We start from the raw sequence: 18,364 nt of genomic DNA, 5'->3' as shown, positions 1-18,364 counted from the left end.
AAGGGACGAAAAGACCTAGTTACGTGGCACATGTGAAAATACAGCAAGAGGTGTTAGCTGCGTTTCATACCCTTTTTGCTTTTTGATTGGAACACATCAAAGTTTTCCAAAAGATTGCATGTAAAGCTTCCAAATCCTGTGGCAGAAAGGCTTGGAATGGAATAGTTGTGCTTGTGCTAAACATCATGTAGTGACGCCTGGCTTTCCCTCTGCCTGAGCTCTCTGCTTTGAACTTCAGGTTCCCTGGTAAGAATCACAATATTCACGTATATATTTACTTGGCGATGCCTAAATGAAAAGCGTATGCAGTGGTGGTTTTATTTGTAATTTAGGTTGTTGTCTTTTCGGTGTATCTTGAGCTAGAAGTGTCTGCCATCTTTCAGATGTGCTCATCCCAGGACCTCAGCATCCAGAATGCGGTGCTACTTCTCGAGCTCTAGTTAATGCCAAATAATTTAAAGCAAAAACAATGAAAAGGGAGAATCTCTTGCTGGATTTAGTCTTTGAACAGTGCTGCCAGAAGTCAGACGTTTTGTCTGAGCTGGCTTTATGAATTGGCTTCTCGGTGGTGTTACTGGCAGTGGGGAAGCAGATGTGATCGAGTGCAAGTGACGTTTGTGTTTAGGTCCCTTTTACCTCCCCGGGGACTTCAGAGCTGGGTGATCTCTGAGCTGCAAGGTGTATTTCCCCACCAGCACCCTGGGTTGGAGATCTGCATGGAAATGTTGTGTGTTAAATCTCTTTAGAGACACATGCTTCAGAGTAAGCTGTGAATATTTCGTTCTCTGGTGCCTAAGGTACAGAATGGATGTTCTGCAGTTGTCATTTGCTCTGTGGAGAGAGATGAGTTAGGAGAACTGTTTCACTTGAATCCCCCTTCAGGTAGGTAAGCCCTGTTGATACATCTGTGTTGTAGGACGAGCCATAAAAACATTGTGATGTTTCTTGGCTTTTGTGGACGGAGAGGAAGTGAGAGTCTCGCAAATAAACAAAGACTGTTCTGCCTCTGAGCTTGTCAGGCTTTTGAGCTGAACAAATAAGGGCTGTTTTGCATTAAGAAGAGCAGATGTGCTGCGTGAGGACACACTTCTCTCAGCTGGGAAGAAGATGGACTTGAGCTGGTCTTGGTAAATGAAATGAATTCGGGTTGTATGGCCTTATCCCGGCTCCTCAGGATGTCACAGTACCCGTGCTGAATTATTCATCCACTACGTTTACGAGGAGTGCTTAGTTTGTGTGTGAAATCCATAAAAAGCAAAGAATGTGTTGCTGAAGGTGGTAGCTGCCTTACGGTCTTCTCTGCTGGCATGGCTGTATTTAGCAGTAGGATCTGTATGTGGCGCGTGTTGCTGTGAATTCTGAAAACTGCTGTGCCGTGTTGTGGCTGTTTGTTGGTGTCGTGTCTTCCAGAATACAAAAACGCATCCGACTGAGCGGCTCGAAGGATGTTTCTTCGTTAAGACAACGTGGGAATGCTGTGTGACCTCAGAACGGGGAAAGCATTGTCTGTGGAGCAGAAACAAGGAAGTGTAGTAAAAGGAGGAACAGTTTTACAATTGCTTCTTATCCCAAATATAGCACTGAAAAAGCAGTAATAACGTGAGGGTTTTAAAACAGCCCAGGAGCGTGACCTGCTTCAGTTAAACTCTCGCTCTGGATTCTTTTCTAGAGGAGTCACTCCCCATCAGAGCAGGGAGAGGCATCTCCTGGGGCTGGATTTGCCGCTGTTCCATCTCTGCACGCCTTCGTACAAGCACCAGACCTGCGAGCAGCGTTAGCGCTGTAACCGAGCAGAGATGCTCGTGATGGGAAAGGTGAAGAGTACGCTCAGGAGAACAAATACTTGTCTCTCGAGTAAGTTTTTTAGGAATTGTTTCCCTTTGTCATTTCCCCCCGCCTCTGCAGGCAGGGCTGAGCTCAGGAAGAGGGATCGCTGTGTGATAAAGCTGCCTCCGTGCCGCCTTGGGGCGCGTTATCTCGCTCCCAGGGCAGGAACTCCTTCCTCCTGTCCCACCCGCGCCCTGCGGTGGCTTCGCGCAGGATTTCCTGCTGAGGGCATGGAGGAAGGCAGGCGGACGCCGGCAGCCGGCGGAGCCCAGGGGAGGACGTCCCGTGTAGGGACGCGAGGACGGCTGCGAACACGGCGCAGCGACCGGCGGGGGCCGCGCCCGGCCCTCGGGGCTCGGGGCTCCCTCCCCGGCGGGGCCGCTGCGGGCGGCGCGGGGCCGGATCGGGACCGGGGGGCGGGGCTTCCACGGGAGGGGGCGTGGCTACTTCAAAGTGGGCGTGGCTGTCGCGGATGTGGGCGTGGCTTCCCGCCGGCCCCGCCCCCCACCCCACCTCCCCGCCCAATCAGGCGCGGGTCACGTGCGGCGGGGCGGGGCGCCCTCCCGCCCCCTCCCATTTCCTGCGGGTCACGTGGCGGGGCCCCGGCGTTGCCTTGGCAGCGCGGCGGCGGCGGCGGCTCCGCTCCGCTCCGCTCCCGGGGCTCCGCGGTGAGCTGGGGCGGGCTGCGGGGGGGGGCCGGGGCTGGGCGGGGAGCCGGGGGGTGCAGGGGGGCCCCGTTCTGACTGAGGGGACACCGGGTGGTTACCGGGGCTCGGTCCGGGCTGCTCGGCTGAGACCTCCCGGGGGGGGGCCCGGGCACCGGGGGGGGGGCTCAGCAGTCCCGGGTGCTGATGGTATGGGGGGGGGTGGGTGCCGGTAAAGTGGCCCCAGCCGCCACGGCCGCGAGGTATTTCCGCGATGGCTCTGCCCCCGGTGAGGCAGGGGCACGGTATTTCCCCGGTAACTCACCCCCCGTGCAGGTAACTGGGGCAGGAGCGTGGTATTTCCTGGTAACTGTCCCCCCCGTGCAGGTAACTGGGGCAGGAGTCTGATAACTCGCCCCCCATGCAGCTAAGCGAGGCAGGAGCGCGATATTTCCCCAATAACTCTCCTCCCGTGCAGCTAACTGGGGCGGGAGCGCGATATTTCCCTGATAACCCCCCTCCCCATCTAGTTAACTGAGGTAGGAGCACGATACATCCACGATAATTCTCCCCCCGTCTAGCTAACTGAGGCAGGAGCGTGAAATGTCCCCGATAGCTCTCCCCCCACCCAAACAACTGAGGCAGGAGCACGATATTTCCCCGATAGCTCTCCCCCCATCCAGCCAACCGAGGCTGGAGCGTGTTTCCTGATAACTCCCCCCCCTGCAGCTAACCGGCTGGGCAGTGCCGCCAGAACAAAAGCCCACGGAGGTGGAGGTGCTGCGAGGAGGTGGAGGTGCTGTGCAGGAGGTGGAGGTGCTGCGAGGAGGTGGAGGTGCCGTGCGTGGAGCTGCTCTCCTTGGGTCTCGCCGCCCGGCCCCTCCATGCCCGCGGCCACCGAGGTGAGTCTGCAGCCCCGGTGCTGCCGCCGTGGGCTCCGCTCGCGCTGAGGGGTTTTGTTCCCGAGTTGTTTACTTACTTGGGAACAGCTCTTGAGCTGCTCCAGAGTCAAAAATCATCCTCTTGGTATTTCCAGTTTGTTTTTCTAAGGGAGGACGCGGATGTGATTGGGTGCTCGCGCTCTCCCTCTGTAGCCTCTGGATTTTATTTAATTTTTTCTTTTTCATGGAATTTGTCCCGGGTTGAAGTTTCCAACATACTAAATTCCTGTGCATTTCGTGGAAAATCAGCGTCAGGGTAGAGGCTGTCAGCGTCCCAGCTAGAGGCAAAGCCAACAAACTCGCCCCGCGTTATACGTTGCAGAATTCACACAGGATGTCATCACAGGAAACAGCTTCATACATCTGCTGCTCGCAGGATGTTTCTGCTCGTCCCAGGGGGCTGGGGGAGAGGGGGTTTTCTGCCATAAGTAGGTGATTCTTGTCTTTTCTGGAAGGGGGCCAGGCAGGGAGGTTTCTCTCTGTTAGTATGTTCTGCGAGTTCCTTTGCTTTTTTTCTGTTCTATAATTTGAAAGCTCTTCGCTCCTGAGCTTTTGAAGAGCCATCCAGGACTACTCTGGGGCTGTAATTCTGGCCTCGTCAAAAAGAGCAGTCTTGTGGTTTTGCTGCCACCCTTACGATGTCTGAGGAGCTGAAATCTGAAGGTTCACAGAAATGCAGCTCTCTAGGGGGACGGACAATCGTACGTCTTGCAGTGCTTTGTGTTCTGCTGCAGCCTAATCTTGGTTACTGTGCCTGGGACAGCTTTGTTCCTTTCCAGTCATGCCATTCAGAGCTGTGGGCAATTGGTGCCCTCTTATCTTTGCTGCTTCCTCAAATCTCGCAGCAAACATTGATTTATTAGCTGTCTCCATATGGCCCTCGTTTGCCAAGAGCTGGGTGGAGCAGGGGGGATGCGGGCAGGGCTGGGGCTCCTCTCAGGCACGCAGCAAGGTGCTTGTGACCTAGGGGTGTGGTGCTGAGGCTAATTAGTGCCACGCCGTGTGTGATTCTGGGCGCCCATCTCCTCCTTCCAGGAGCTGGTAAGTATTTACAGCCAGCAGGGTCTCACGTGCTGCGACTTGGTGTTGCTGTCTGCCACCGTGGTCACGGCAGACCCCAGGGTGTGAGGATTAATCCGAGGATCGGGGTTTCTGTTCTTCAGACGACTGAGTTAGCTGCTTTCAGATGTTTGTCGGAGCTGAGAAGTCCTTGCCCAAAACATAAAGTCTGTTTCGTATCTGCAGATGATGCGGAGATAGTGAGCCAGTCGGCAGCAGCGTGGGTAAGTTGTGGTGCGAGGAGGGGATTGCTGGGACCTGGCGCTTGTTTCTGCCAGCAGCTGTGGCGTTAGCCACCTGAACAGCATTGCTGGCCCTTTACCTATCTCCGTGTAATCTCTGGAATCTGAAGACGCTCATACCACTGGGAAGGCAGCCCCCTTTTCTTCCTGGAGTTGTCTTTTCCTCTCCGTACGCTAAGAGCTAACAGTGGAAGTAAGGGAATAGGATTCTCGGCCAGATGTGGATGATAAGCGGGGTGTGAATAGTTTAGGAAATTGAACTTTCCACTGCAGGAGCTTGGGAGAATCAGTTGTTAACCACGCGCAGCGTTCAGGCCTATGCCTGTTTCCTGTCTTGTGCCCGTGTGAACTGAGCAGTGGTTTAACGGGAAAACCTGATTTCCAAAGAAAAAGCAAAAAGTGAGTCCCTGAACAGCTGGAGTTACCTTGGTACTCCAACAAGATTCACTTGGAGATGATGCAGTGGGAAACTAAATTGTCAGATTACAACGAAATGATAAGATGGGGAACCTATTTCCAAAGGGTTACGTAAAACAAATTACCAAGGAGGAATTAAAGGGGAAAGTTGAGATGCCAGCTTATAAAAATAAAAAGTTGGGCGCTGTGCAACCTTGCTGACCCCCTGCTGGAGCAGTTCCCAAGCTTACTTGTGCAGTCTTGCCTGGTTCTCATGGTCACTTTTAGCATACAGATGGTCATTTTCCTGTGTGGCGCATTGTAAGTGTGATACAGTTTGCTCCATCATATGTCTACTGACCGAGGGTAGCCGTGTTTAAACAGCTTTTGCAGTGGCTGACGCTTGTCCTTTCTCTGCTGCCTCCTTTTGAACGTGACTTTTGTTTCCCCTCAGCACTTCTCTCATGATGAGTTCTGAATTAAACGTTCCGGTGGACCCTTCCACTCCCGCTTGCTGCTCTGAACCTGGCACCAAAGGCATGGATTATCGGGACTGGGTGCGCCGCAGCTACCTGGAGCTGGTGACATCAAACCACCACTCCGTCCAGGCCCTGTCGTGGAGGAAGCTGTACCTGAGCCGAGCCAAGCTGAAAGCTTCCAGCAGAACCTCTGCGCTGCTCTCTGGATTCGCGATGGTACGTTTGTTTTGTGGGCACGCTTTCCAGATCATGGAAGTTCTGGTTCTGTAAAATCCCCCGTTAATCGGCGGTGGTTTCTCCCTGCCAAGAAGCAGGATGTGCTGCTGTTCTCTGCGGAGCAGGAGGCATCTGCCTGTGGGCTCCTGTTTGGCTGTTGAAAAGTTTGAGGCTGGCTCTCTCGAGGCAGCGTGCATACATGGGCTGCCTAATGATGCACCCGCGCACTCCCAAACCAGACCTTTAAAAAAAACTGGTCCCCTTCCTGCAGACAATCCTGAGCGTTGCCCCGGTGCCACTGAGCAGCACGGGAGCTGGGCTCTCCGTTGGCCCCGAGGCCAGGCACCGTTGGCTGCCTTCACGTGAGGTTGCGCCTGGTCTGGTCCTGGAGCTCCTCGGCCCCTGTGGTCCTCAGCGTTATCTTATTTTCTGTATGTGCTTTTTTCAGGTCACGGTGCCTAAAATAAGGTGGAGGTTGGGTCACAGCCTGCCAGGGGGGAATTTGCATAGCGTGAACAGAGAGATCGTGTTGTGAGAGGCCCCGCAGCCTCCGGCGCGGCGTCAGAGGGCTGTGCAGCCTGCAGGGAGCCAAACCCGGTGTATTTTTGTCAGCGCCGTCTATCGGGAATAATCCCCAGTCCTTTCTTTGCTCTGTGCGGCGCTTGGGTGTTATCTGGAAGCTATTTGCATAGGTCAAAACCGTGTCAGGGAGCACACAAATAACACAGAGACAGTCTGGTGTTCGGGACTGAGCCGTGGGATTAGCAGAGCGCTGTCACGCTGTGATGCCAGCAGCCTCTTTACCTCCCCTCGGGTTCTTCCTCAGCAGCAGTGCGGGCTGAAGCCTGCTTTGGGGAGGCTTTCTGCTCAGGAAACGGGCTCGCTGCTGAGGTCTGCGCGCCGAGCGCGCCCACGCGGAGGGCAGCGCGTGGGAGAGCGGGATGTGGAGATGCTACAGCCTGCGGCGTGCGAGCTGCAGGGGGGCAGGCAGGTTTTGGGAACGTTCCAGGTAGCTGGGTTTGTTTGTTTGTTTGCTTTAAGCTGCTCCCACGCCTGCTTTTCCACCCCCGGAGCATTGCAATGGCGAGTTCCCTTTTGGATGACGCAGTCGGTCGCCCAAAGCGAAGCTGGAGGAGCATGAGCAGGGAGATAAGTGGGCCAGCCTGCAGGGCAGGGGTGCTCGGTTGCTTTGTGGTCCCTCTCTCCTCGCCGTGTGTATGTGATGCTCGTAAAAGCTTCCCGTGCTGCCTGTGCTGGTTTGTAACCAGGCGTGTGTGCTGAAATGGCAGGAGGTGCCTCCCCGTCCTGAGACAGCCGGGTTCTCCTGTAGGTCTCTTTTCACTGAAGCTTTCTTACTCTCAAAAGCAGTTTGTGTGCTGGCCCCCCCGTGCCTCGAGGTTCCTGGAGTAGTGCAGTAGCCGTTCGTGACCGTGCCCTTTAACGCGAGCACTAAATTGGTGTTTTGTGGCGTCGTGAACCCTGATGCATCGCGGCGGCCCGGCTGCACGAGCAGATGGCTCTGCCTGGATGCCGGTGTCGCCGGGACCCCGCAGGGGCTTGGAGCGCCGCTCCGCAGGGCTGGGCTGTGTCTGAAAACAGAGAGCTGCTGGAAGGGCTCAGCAAACACACACAGTTAACCGTTTGACTTCTATTTATGAGGCACTTAGCTACCTGCTAAGGTTATCTCGTTTACTTCGTGTTCCCAGATCGGTTTTTAGAGGAGTCTCGTGCCGTGGTGGGCATGCCAGAGCTGGTGCCCGGGAGTGCTGTCTGCCGGGCACTTAGCAGCTTAAAAGCTAATTATCAAGTAGGTATAAGGATTGCGAATTCGAGACAGCCACTTTTAACAAAAGTAGATCCAAAACTGGTGCTTTTCAGAAAACAAAACATTTTCTGGAAGGAATTCTCTTCTATTAGCAAGCTTTTCCCTAGCCGACTGCATCGGGCCGTCCAGTGAAAGGTGACGTGTCTATTGCTGCCTCGTTATTTCTCTGCCTGTAATTTGCTAGGCATGTGCTATGTGGATGTTTAGACTCTAATAAGAGCATCTCTTTGGCTATGATGAAAGCAGCGTAGTTATTTAGAGTGGAATAGTTTCCTTGAAGCCCTATGTGCACTTAACTATGTAAACAAATGTCACGGAGGCCTTGGCTATTGCTTTATTTACTTCCCTGTCAGCGTGTGTGATTCCAGCCAGTTCCATATTGGCTGGAAATTATTCCAAGCTGATGGGTATTTAATCAACAGGCGGTGGCTTTGATCCAGCTCCTTCTGGACAGGCTGCAGAATAATGCGAGCCTTCCTCGTTAGGCGATGCTATCTGCGGTATTTCTGGCAGGGAAGCGGGCAGGCCAGGAGGACGCGGGAGCCTCCCAGCGCCAGGTCTGGCTGGAGGGGGGCCGTATGGCTGCCGGCATCGTCCCGGGGAGCCTGCAGGTGAAGGAGATTCGGAGGGAGCTTAGGAAATCTCTTTAATCGTTTTCCTGATGGAAATAAGAGCTGTTGCTGCTAGCCGGTCTTCTCAATGCTTGTCCAGTTGCTCCAGGATATGAATTTGATTTAGAAAAGGGGGAAAAAACCCAACAGATTGACCGGAGCGATTGTTTTTACAGGCTGCCAAACCATCTGTGTGAATGTAACGTGTGTTATGTGAAGCCATTTGTCATCCTCTCGCCTGATATTATCTGTGCTGGACCAAATTTCTCAAGATGAGCATCTTCTTTATGGGCAATCTGGACTACGGTGATCTTGAAGGAAAAAACCCACACAATTGCATGTAATTTAACCACCGTCTAACTTAAAAACGTTCCCAGCACATGCTTCTTCAGTGAACCTGCGAGCCTGGAGTTCAGCAGGGCAATCCTCAGGCTCAAAATTAAGCCTGCGCTGAAACAGGCGGCTGCTCGGCGCCTTGCAAAGTCAAGCCCTCGATACCTTGCCCGCTGGGAAGAGGTTAGCATAAAAGGGGCTCTTGTCACAGAAGAGCGTAATTGTATCAAACATGACATATTAATAGTTTTACAGGCGAAGCAGCATACTTAATGATTTTTAAATGGGTTATGTCAGCTTGTCCTCCTTCTCTTATCCCGGTCAGACAATGACATGACAGTCTGTGTGGGGTAAGGTGATAAAGCTCACTCACCTTTCCCGTGCTCGTTCGGGTTAAATGATCTGTTTTTCTGCCTTGCTGCCCTCTCTGGATTGTTGATGTTTTCCTGTGAAATACCTCTTACTGAGCCATCAGTCAGTGTTAAAAATTCATCACGTTGCACAGCTGAAGCTAGCCCTAGGGAATAGGTTAGTCTGGGAGGAAACATCCAATTAGCTGAAAAGTGCTGCTCATGCGAAGGATAACAACTAGAAATTGATATGTTGACATCAGCCAGGCTTTCAGCTTTATATTAAAGCTATAAATTGAACATGCAGGTACGGTTCCTATTCAGCTCGCTGAATGCAGTGTCTCCGGGTATTACAGCACCCAATAATGAACAAAATACCTGCAGCTTTTCCTGGCTGACGCGGGGTGACTGACGAGCGCAGCGCTGTGCAAGTGAATTGTACAGAGCCGTGCAGCAGACGGTAAGTCTGATCCCAAATCAGTGCACAGGGAACTGCAAAGGGGACGTATGCAAGGCAACGTGTACGTTGTATTCAGACGGACCTTGCTTGCAGTAGATGGTGTAGCCAGTTCTGCGTTATTTTCCCCGCTATTTGACAAGATCTGCAGACAGGAGTCTTAAAATAAAATACCATGCCCACATTCATCACCAGAACAAACGGCTGGGAATATCCAAGAACTGTCACTATGTTTTTGGTGTCTCTAATACCACATACAGTTGGCGCAGGTATAAAATCCAGACGTGTAGAGGCTGACTGTTTTCTGCCCCAGACACGCGTGTTATTTCTTAGTGCTAACAGAGGTGCTCAGGCTTGACCGTGATCCCCCTCCTTCAGGCTGCTGATGGTTTCAAAGTAAACACAGGTGGGACAGCAGTTGTGCCAATGTAGTGCTGCTTCCACTCTCTTTGATTCTTCTCAGGGCTACCAAAAGTAGGAGTGTGAGTGTACCCTGATCTTAGGGCATAAATAACATTAATAACATCAAATTAACATTAATTAAGAAGTAATGCCACAGTGAATGGTGCAGATCATCATACAGAGCCCGAAATGGCTGCTCATACAAAGTGTGGATAAAGTGGTGATGTCTGTTCTGCAAAATCCACCTACCCCCTGGAATCCAGCCGCTTGTGCCAACTTTCCTTCCCCATAGCGGCTCTGAGAGGCAGGCATCCTAAATCAGCTTCTCCTTCCCCTAACGCACACGGTGAGCTGCGGTGTGCTGGAGCAGCAGGCTGCCTGGGATCACCAGAGGTTTTGCAGGCTGCACGAGCATCTGTGCAAGTCACTAAGCAATGCTGGAGAGTTGTCAGAGGGCAATGCTGGGTATTCTCAGCCACTGGCCTGTAGCTTCCCTTGGCAAGAGGTTTCTGCAGCCCTGTCGGGGCTGACACCACGCAGCAATACACATGCTGGCTTGCTTCACAGACAGGTGAAGTATTTTAACGAATTCCTGTGCTAAACCAGCTACAGACCCGTAGCAGGACTGCAGTTCTGGTGCCAGAAGGGCGCTGCTCTCCTGCGTTTACTGTTTGTTAAACATCACTCGACTGAAGACGCGGTTGAGGTTCTTTTGAAACGACCAGCTTCAGAGACTTGCTGCGTGTTGTGAGCCTGCTTTCCTGAAACGAGAGCCGAGCTGTTAACATGCCCGTACGCCTGTAGCTGTCCACCTCTGTTGAACGTATCAGTAAGTTATTAGACCCCAAGGGAGAAATTTGGGGATGTGACTCGTATCCAGGCATGTTTGTAATAAAAACGACCGCCGTGTTCTGAGAATAGAAGCAGCTATTTTTACTGTGGAGTAACTTAAACTATAAAGTAGCTTGCATGCTTCCCTTGGGAGGTGGTGTAACCTTGCTGGCTGCTGGCCAGGCGGGCTGCTTGCTTTTTGCTTTTTACACCCGTGAAGCTGAAACTTCCTGCCCCGCAACCGCTAGCGGTGAGCGGAAGAAGAAAGTGTGGCGGGCGGGCGGGCTAGCAGGCTGTCAGCTGCCTCCGAGCTACGCTTCTGGTCTAATGGGTTCCTTCTGTTGTGTGTTCGGTTTGAGGCAGCTCGTATGGCTCACGGTTGCAAGGAGAGAGCTGTTATTTTGGAAAAGTACAGCACGGAAATGTGTGCGTGAGCCTTGCGACAGGCCAAGCTGCAGACGGTGCGTGCATCATCACAGGGAGCTGGGCTGAGCCATTCAGGCTGCTCTGAAAAGCTCTTGAGTGTGCACTTGACCTTACGTGGTCTTCCTGAATAAAGATGCTTTCCTGGATGAAGGCCTGGAAAAGAGGAAAACCAGCAGCTGTTGACGAGCAGTTTTTTCTTCCTTTTCCCCCCAGGTTGCCATGGTGGAGGTGCAGCTGGAGATGCAGTACAAGTACCCCCAGATGCTGCTGATCGCCTTCAGTGCCTGCACGACGGTGCTCGTGGCAGTCCATCTCTTCGCTCTTCTCATCAGCACCTGCATTCTGCCGAACGTGGAAGCAGTGAGCAACATCCACAACCTGAACTCCATCAGCGAATCCCCCCACGAGCGCATGCATCCCTACATCGAGCTGGCGTGGGGCTTCTCCACGGTTCTGGGAATCCTCCTTTTCCTCGCGGAAGTGGTGCTTCTGTGCTGGATAAAATTTCTGCCTGTGGACTCCATCCTGAAAAATGAAACCACCACCATCCAGAAGCCCAGCGGCCACGCGGGTTGGCAGGCAGCGCTGGTCTCCACCATCATCATGGTCCCCGTGGGGCTGATCTTTGTCGTCTTCACCATTCACTTCTACCGCTCCTTGGTGCGGCACAAAACGGAGCGCCACAACCGGGAGATCGAGGAGCTCCACAAACTGAAAGTGCAGTTAGACGGGCATGACAGAGGCATGCAGGTAGTGTGACAGAGGCTGAGAGCAAAATTCCCGTTCTGCTAGTTGGTGAGACACACCAGCGATGGATTGTTCTGAGGCTTAAATATGTAAATGCTAATTGCCTGCCATATTTAGCTGTGGGTTCTAGTGCTGTTTCAGATGCTGGGGTCTCTGGTCCTACACACTTCTGTACTTAAGTAGACACTGCCGTGGAGTTCGAGGTCAAGTCTTGATCTACATTGGTACAAGTAGCCAAAAATCTGCTCTTCTTTTTCTTTTCTTTTTCTTTTTTTTCTTTTTTTTTTTTTTAAATGCAACATTCAGTTGTCAAAAGTAAAACTGCATCAGCTGTCCAAAAAGGCTGTGTGTGTGTGGAACCTGTCTTACGTGTCAGAACTCCCTGGCTGTCAGTGCAGCAGCAATTAATTGGCAGTTTATTTCTAGAGCTGTGCTGGTTAACGAGGGTATCTGCTTCCAACCTGAGCACCTCCAGGAAAGCACAATAGAAACCGAGTGTTCGTCACCTCGGTTCTAAAGCAAGCGTTCCATAAGTACATAACCAGGAAGAAACCAGCCTTAGCTTTTATGTTCTGTTCTTGCTATTCCTTACTATATTTTTTTATGTCTGGGGAGGTCGAATCCCTAATTGCAGGGGACTGAGGAGTTCTGTTGTAATTTCTTCAGCAGCATCTGTCACTCTAGATTGAATGAATGCCAAGATCATGTGAGGGTTTTTTTCCAATAAGAAGCAAGAGTGCCCAGGGAAGGCTTACAGGTGTTTTAGTTTTAACAAGGACATTCTTAAAACAGAACAGTGACGGGGAATTTAATGAGACAAAATTTTGAAGGACTAGAAAAGCAAGTTTCAAGGAGGTAAAGAGTGACAGCAGGCTGTAGAAACCTGTCCCTGTGTTGTCTTCAGTTATGTACTGTTGCAATGTCTTTCTCCTGGCTTGCTGTAGAGAACAAGCCCCAGTCCTGCGTTTTTCATCAGTGTTTGTCAGCAGTACGTTCACCTGTCCAAAAGGAATGCTTCCTTCTCCCTCCACCAAAGCAGGCAGCTCCTCTGGGGGAACCTGGAGCTGCACAGGCGAGTCTGGAGCTGGATGCGGCAGGAGATCTGTGCGCCATTGAAGAGCTATCACGTTTCACTTGAGCTGACTCCTTTTCAGCAGCACAAAAAAAGACACTTGCACGTCTGCTTTGCTTAGCAGGGGAAGCTTGTGAATACTATAGCATCCTTTTGGGGGAAAACTTCTGTAAAACTTGTTTTATGATTTGTGGTAACCTCGTGGAGAGAAGTGCTTTGCAATCATCAGCTCTTTGAAGGGCAAGTAAGGCTTTCTGGTACAGGGCTGCAAGAAGCATAAGCGCATTTTCTTAGCCCTGATCCTATGCCGATTTCCTGCTCTGCACTCAAACGTTGCAGTTAGGTTCCCAGGCTGTATAGGTTTCTGAAGTTGTTACGGATGTTTGTAATGTTCTATTTATCTATGGTCCCTTATTCCACTGGGATTTGAGAAATCTGATGGCAGCGTATTACATGTCAGCTGCCCAGAGTGGAGAGTACACGCAAATCCCAGTGAGACTATCCCTGTATTTCTCTCTGACGAGGGCCTTGGGAACCCAACTCCAATTTCTCTTGTTTACATGCAAGTTTGAGCATTGCTGAACGAGTTGCTTAGCACTGTGTCTGTGCCTTTCATCTGTTGTTCTTGCCGCAGTTGGCGTGTACCATATTGGCTGATGTGCAGCAAAGAAAATAGTTTGTGTGTGTGAAATGACTAGCCTGTACTTATGCACATATGCAAAAAATGAGGAGTGTCCTCCAGGAAGTGGGTGGTCATGAAATTCATACCATCTCCCCAGGAGCCTGCCCTCTCTTCTCCTCTTCTTACCAAAATAAAAAATTAAAGGTTTACGTAACAAAATCAGAGTTGAGTTTTCTGCCAAGTATTACACGCGTAGGCTCCTCTACCAACAGAATTTCTATTGTGAGGCCAGAGCCAGGCCAGATAGGATGAATTTCTTATCTGAGCTTTGTGCTTTCCTTTAACGTCAGTAAGAATAGGGCTCTGTGTGCACTGTGGAGCCCACGGGGCTTGAAATTAATTGTGGAGGAAGGTGTCTTGCCATTTTTCTGTAGTAAAAAGTCATCAAATTTCACAGCATGTACGTGACGCTGTGACAGCAATGTGGCTCATGTGGAAACAGCCAAGTCGTCCATTTCTTTGCAAATAAACTTCAGCAAATGGAGAAATGCAGCAGAGACTGTGCTTAGACTTCATAGAACAATTAGAGGCTTTGGTGGGACTAGGTTCAAAGTAGTCTCAAGGCAGTGAGCAGTGACTGGAGAGGGATCGCCTTACTCCAGCAGGGAGTCTGAGAGGGTTTCCCGTGGGTGAATACGCTTAAATCAGCGTAATCGTGTGCTTGGCCAGCTCTGCTCCCAGCTTTGCTTTTTGTATCTCTCATGGGAGTATTTTTGCTCCTTGGTGTCTGGGATCTCTCCAGGTAACCCATCACTTCGTGCTGCAGCTCCTCTCATTCTTCCTTTCCAACAAGAGTGCTTGTCTCTCTTGCTTCTTCCTCTAACATTTGTACACGTTCACTGCTGTTGGGTCCAGACTTGTGTTGCAGTAAGTTCACCCGTGGTATCAGCAAGCAACAGAAACTTAATCCACGAAGGAGTAGGGACACCGTACTTGTCCAGACAGGAGTTTCCATGCTTTGGTGCCAGAAATTCCTCCTTGCTTCTGCTGATATCCCTGTGGTTGGCAGCAGGATTCCCAGCAGTTAAGCAGGGGGATGCCTTTCTTTTGGCAGCACCATGTCCTGTCTCGTGTCTGCTGCCAGTGCCTGGCCTCGGGCACCTCGACCCTTGTGTCCCTGTGGTTCCTGGGGCATCTGTTGCTTTTGGGGTCTTCCAGCCTTGGAGCAGCTCCGTGCCCTGGGAGGGTGATTTTGTTCGGGCAAGGCAGGTGTGGGCTCCTCTCTCCTCTCCTCAGCAGCGGTCAGGACTGGGCACGAGTGCAGGAGGGAGCCGGGGATGCCCGGGGCAGAGCCGGGTTCGCCCTTTGGCTGGGGTTGGTGGCAGCTCCTGCCCCCTGAGCTCCCTGTGTTTCACGCTGCTCCCAGCCTGTCCCTTGTTGTGGTGGGCAGCAGGAGGCCTCGTCACCACAGGGGATGAGGCTGACGTTAGATCTTACCGCCTGGGCACGATCTGCATGACGATGGAGGCGATACCGCACGAGAAGCCTGGGGTGGAGCACGCCGCGGTAAGCACACAAGTACCTGGAAGTGTTTGTAGAGGGCTGGTGGTGCGGGTGCAGCAGGGGACTGTCCCCGGTGTTCCTGGTGCCAGGATAGCGAGGGCAGCTTGCCGTGGGGCCAGTGGTGGCTGGGGTGTGGACTCTGCCTGGGGATCGGGGTGCCTGGCCAGCTGCAGGACTGGCTGCTCACACTACGTGCTTTCCTCTTGCCTTTCCATGGCTTTACGTGGGATTTCGCCCTGCCCCTCCTCTTCTTTCCCTTCCATAAACAAACAGAAAGCCCTCAGGATTCCCTCCTTTCATAGCTTCGTTATCTTCCAACTCGTGCAGCTTCCTCAATAACCTCCCCCAGAGCTGCAACCTCAAATCCGCATCCCAGCACAAATGGGTCAGCATGCTTATTTTCTGATTATCTTCTCACAGGGTGTTTGAAAGTGGTGCAGAAGAGACCAGAAAATGGCTCCAGTGATTACTTAACTGGCTGAATTTAGAAAAGTTCCCGTGAGCGCCCGTGCGTGTGATTCGGAGCTTTCCTCAACCACGATGAGCGCGATGTTGACTCAGTTAAGTGCTTGGAGAGAGCAAACCTCTGTCTTTGTGTTGGCCTGTTCTTGTTTTATCTCTGCATGAGCGCTATTTAATATAGAACAACGCACATATCTCAGTTATCGGTTGTGAGTGAAACTGGATAACCATGCTAAGTTTTACACTACTTGCTGATTTGACTGATTTTTTTATTCAAAAGACAGCTGAAGTCCTCCAGCAACCTCTTTGGGTTAATCTGTGCTTTACTTTTTTTTTTTTTTAAAGCTTGCACAGATATTACCTATCTTCTTTTAAAATACATAAGTAGATATCAAATTGATGCACTTGTTTTTAATGAGGGCATGGTTCCTGGTACGTGTTTTACAAGTGCTAGTCTTGGTTAAGAAGATAAACAGCTGCGATAGCAGTTCCTATAACATGAAGAGTGTTAAAGTTTGTCTTATGTTAATGACACTAGCACAGTGGACAAAATTATTTTTAACGGATGATTAAGATTAAAACCTCTTCATACTCTTCTCAGACTTCTGTGATACTTGATAATCTAAATCAATCATTAATGTTCTACAACACTGTAGTTCTGGCTTTTTTAGGAGAGAATGTGCATAAGGTTTTAGAAAGTAATACAGAGCCAATGAGATTGTGATTGCTTTATGATCTCTCTGAGATGATGCCCAAGAGACAATTTAACAGGTGAAAAATGTTGAAAGATAGACATAGCAATGACTGAGGAGAGACTACATTAAGTGTTGGGCTTCAGAAACCATCTAGACAAAGCCCTCGGTTTTTGGCTCAGAAGATAATTATGTGCAGGTTTTAAACTTAAGATATCAAGTAGGCAGAGCTGGAACTTTCTAGCAAGAACGGCAGCTTTCTGTGTAGTTTGAACAAGGCAGAAAAACTCAGCTAACAAATGCCGAGCACAAAATGAACTAATGTTGTTTATCTTTTCATTGTGGCACACTGATTCATCAGAAGCTATCATCTGCTTTCATTGCTGGCAGAATGAAACAGCAGGTACGTGTAGACAAAGTATTTTAACAGGCTGGGAGCACAATAGAAATGTGAAAGCGAGCGTTGGAAATAAGAGCCAAACGTTAATGGAAATAGTTGATTGCCGCGTTTTGCCACGAGAAAAGCAGATTGATGTGGAGGCTCGGCGCTGAAAGGCGGTAGGGTGGTGGCAGGATGCGGTCTCAAAGCTTGTTCTTCCTACAAAAGGCTGCCCTGGGTTTCCTTGTGGCTTTGTGCCGAGGTCCAGCAGGCTGCCAGCTGTGTCCTCCTGCTTGGCTGAATGTTCTCTGACCCGATGGCAGTGATGCCCTGAGGCTGGGACACTGCGGCTCTGGCCGGGGGACAGCACGCTGTGAAGCCCATCGGCACAAGCAGCAAAGGACTGATCGCCCCAGCCTGCCACAAAAAGGTTAGGAACCGTGATTTTGAGATTTATTTCTTCTGGTGGAGCTTGGCTGCCTGTTGCACAACTGTCTCCTTGCAGTGACAGCCTTCTGTCAGAGAGGGCATGCTGGAACTGCTGCTGGAGAGCCTAGGTGACGCCGTCAGCAGGTCTGGACGGAGGTTTGTGGCTTAGGGCAGCCCATGGGAGTGGCGCTCGCTGATCCCTCCTGCAATTATTCTGTAGCCCTGTCCACAACTGTTTAAATACTGGGCTAAACTGAAACTCTCTCATTGCAGCGGTGAAGCAGCATAGATGTAACTGTTAAAACATCCTGATTCACCAAACTGAATTCTAGTAAAATAGTTTTGTTGGGCTGAAGAGCTGCCTTCTCCGCAACGCCTGCAGCAGAGGGCAGAGTCCACAGTGAGAATACGTTGCTGGTACATTAAGAACCTGTGCGTTGTGCCAAGGAAGTACTTCTAAGACAGGATATGTCTGTACAGGAATGCTGAAATCCCATGTAATAAACCTGTCCCTCTTTTTCTTACCGGACAAAACCAGACAGCATTGCAAAGTGTCATTTTATTGCTGTAAGTGTGACTGTGCTGAATGGTGTCGATGACACAACAGAGTTTGTTAAAGGATCACGCTTCTTCCACAGCACAGCTTCATTTTCAAGAGCACAGAAGTTTGTTCTGAACAGACAGATGGCCTCAAATCAGCTTCTGCTACAAATGACTACTTGAATCTTAGGTACAAGGTATGATTCAAATCTGACTGCTGGAGGTGCCAAGAAAAAAAATTATAGCTGCTGGTGTTGCAGTCTGTTGCCCAGCTTATTCTCAAAATCTGACTCCTGCTACTGAGAGCTGACAGCAGGGTTCAGAGATGACAAATGATCAGAAAATAACACAGTCTGTGCAAGCCTCTGGTCTGAACTCTGTCCAGGCTGTCTCTGCGGAAGAGTCAGCACTGGCCCTCTGCAAATGCAGTCTCTGGTCCCAGAAGATACAGGTCACACACAGTATTTATGATTTATCCTCACTGTTAGAGCATGAATCTTCAGCAAAGGATAATTACTTTAATTAGTTATCAGTGTGTTGTACTGTCTGTGGAGAGACGCTTGCTTACCTGCCCCCCCGGAGAGGTGATCTCTAAAGGAACTATCTGGAGTGGGTGAGAAGATGCCTGTGCCATAGGGATACAGCTAACTCTAAACGCCGAGAGATGTGATGCATGCATTTTGTCTAAGAGCTACCATTGCTCAGGACAGTCTTCACAGAAATAAATGGCCCACCCCTTCCCTGCACCACCTTGTTTGTGTTAAACTGCTATTTGATTGAGCTTATCTCGGTACATACCTGGTTCCTTATGCACACTTC

The 18,364-nt window shown here is 50.8% G+C and overlaps 1 protein-coding gene across 7 annotated transcripts; it reads left to right on the top strand.

The window, feature by feature from the left end:
* The first annotated feature begins 84 nt into the window (after window positions 1-84).
* Window positions 85-13,699, top strand: ORAI2 (ORAI calcium release-activated calcium modulator 2). 7 transcript variants are annotated; one of them, XM_083806145.1, is made up of 5 exons: window positions 85-1,854; window positions 3,201-3,373; window positions 4,658-4,695; window positions 5,564-5,804; window positions 11,253-13,699. In XM_083806145.1, the coding sequence occupies exons 4-5, from the start codon at window positions 5,574-5,576 to the stop codon at window positions 11,796-11,798; spliced, it is 777 nt and encodes a 258-aa protein (XP_083662271.1). In that variant the 5' UTR covers window positions 85-1,854; window positions 3,201-3,373; window positions 4,658-4,695; window positions 5,564-5,573; the 3' UTR covers window positions 11,799-13,699. The 7 variants fall into 7 exon arrangements, with proteins under 7 accessions (XP_083662271.1, XP_083662267.1, XP_083662272.1 ...); XM_083806146.1 differs by lacking the exon at window positions 85-1,854 and adding an exon at window positions 2,432-2,495; XM_083806141.1 differs by lacking the exons at window positions 85-1,854; window positions 4,658-4,695 and adding an exon at window positions 2,363-2,495.
* Window positions 13,700-18,364: the final 4,665 nt, after the last annotated feature.

The sequence above is a fragment of the Anser anser genome, assembly GCF_964211835.1.
Source record: "Anser anser genome assembly, chromosome: 20".
In the NCBI taxonomy this organism is placed as follows: Eukaryota; Metazoa; Chordata; class Aves; order Anseriformes; family Anatidae; genus Anser; species Anser anser.
This window is presented reverse-complemented; position numbering and strand designations above follow the sequence as displayed.

Coding starts and splice junctions, on each gene's coding strand:
- ORAI2 (XM_083806145.1), top strand. CDS start 5,574: ATGATGAGTTCTGAATTAAACGTTCCGGTGGACCCTTCCACTCCCGCT. Junction 5,805..11,252: donor TGCTCTCTGGATTCGCGATG/GTACGTTTGTTT, acceptor TTTTCCCCCCAG/GTTGCCATGGTGGAGGTGCA.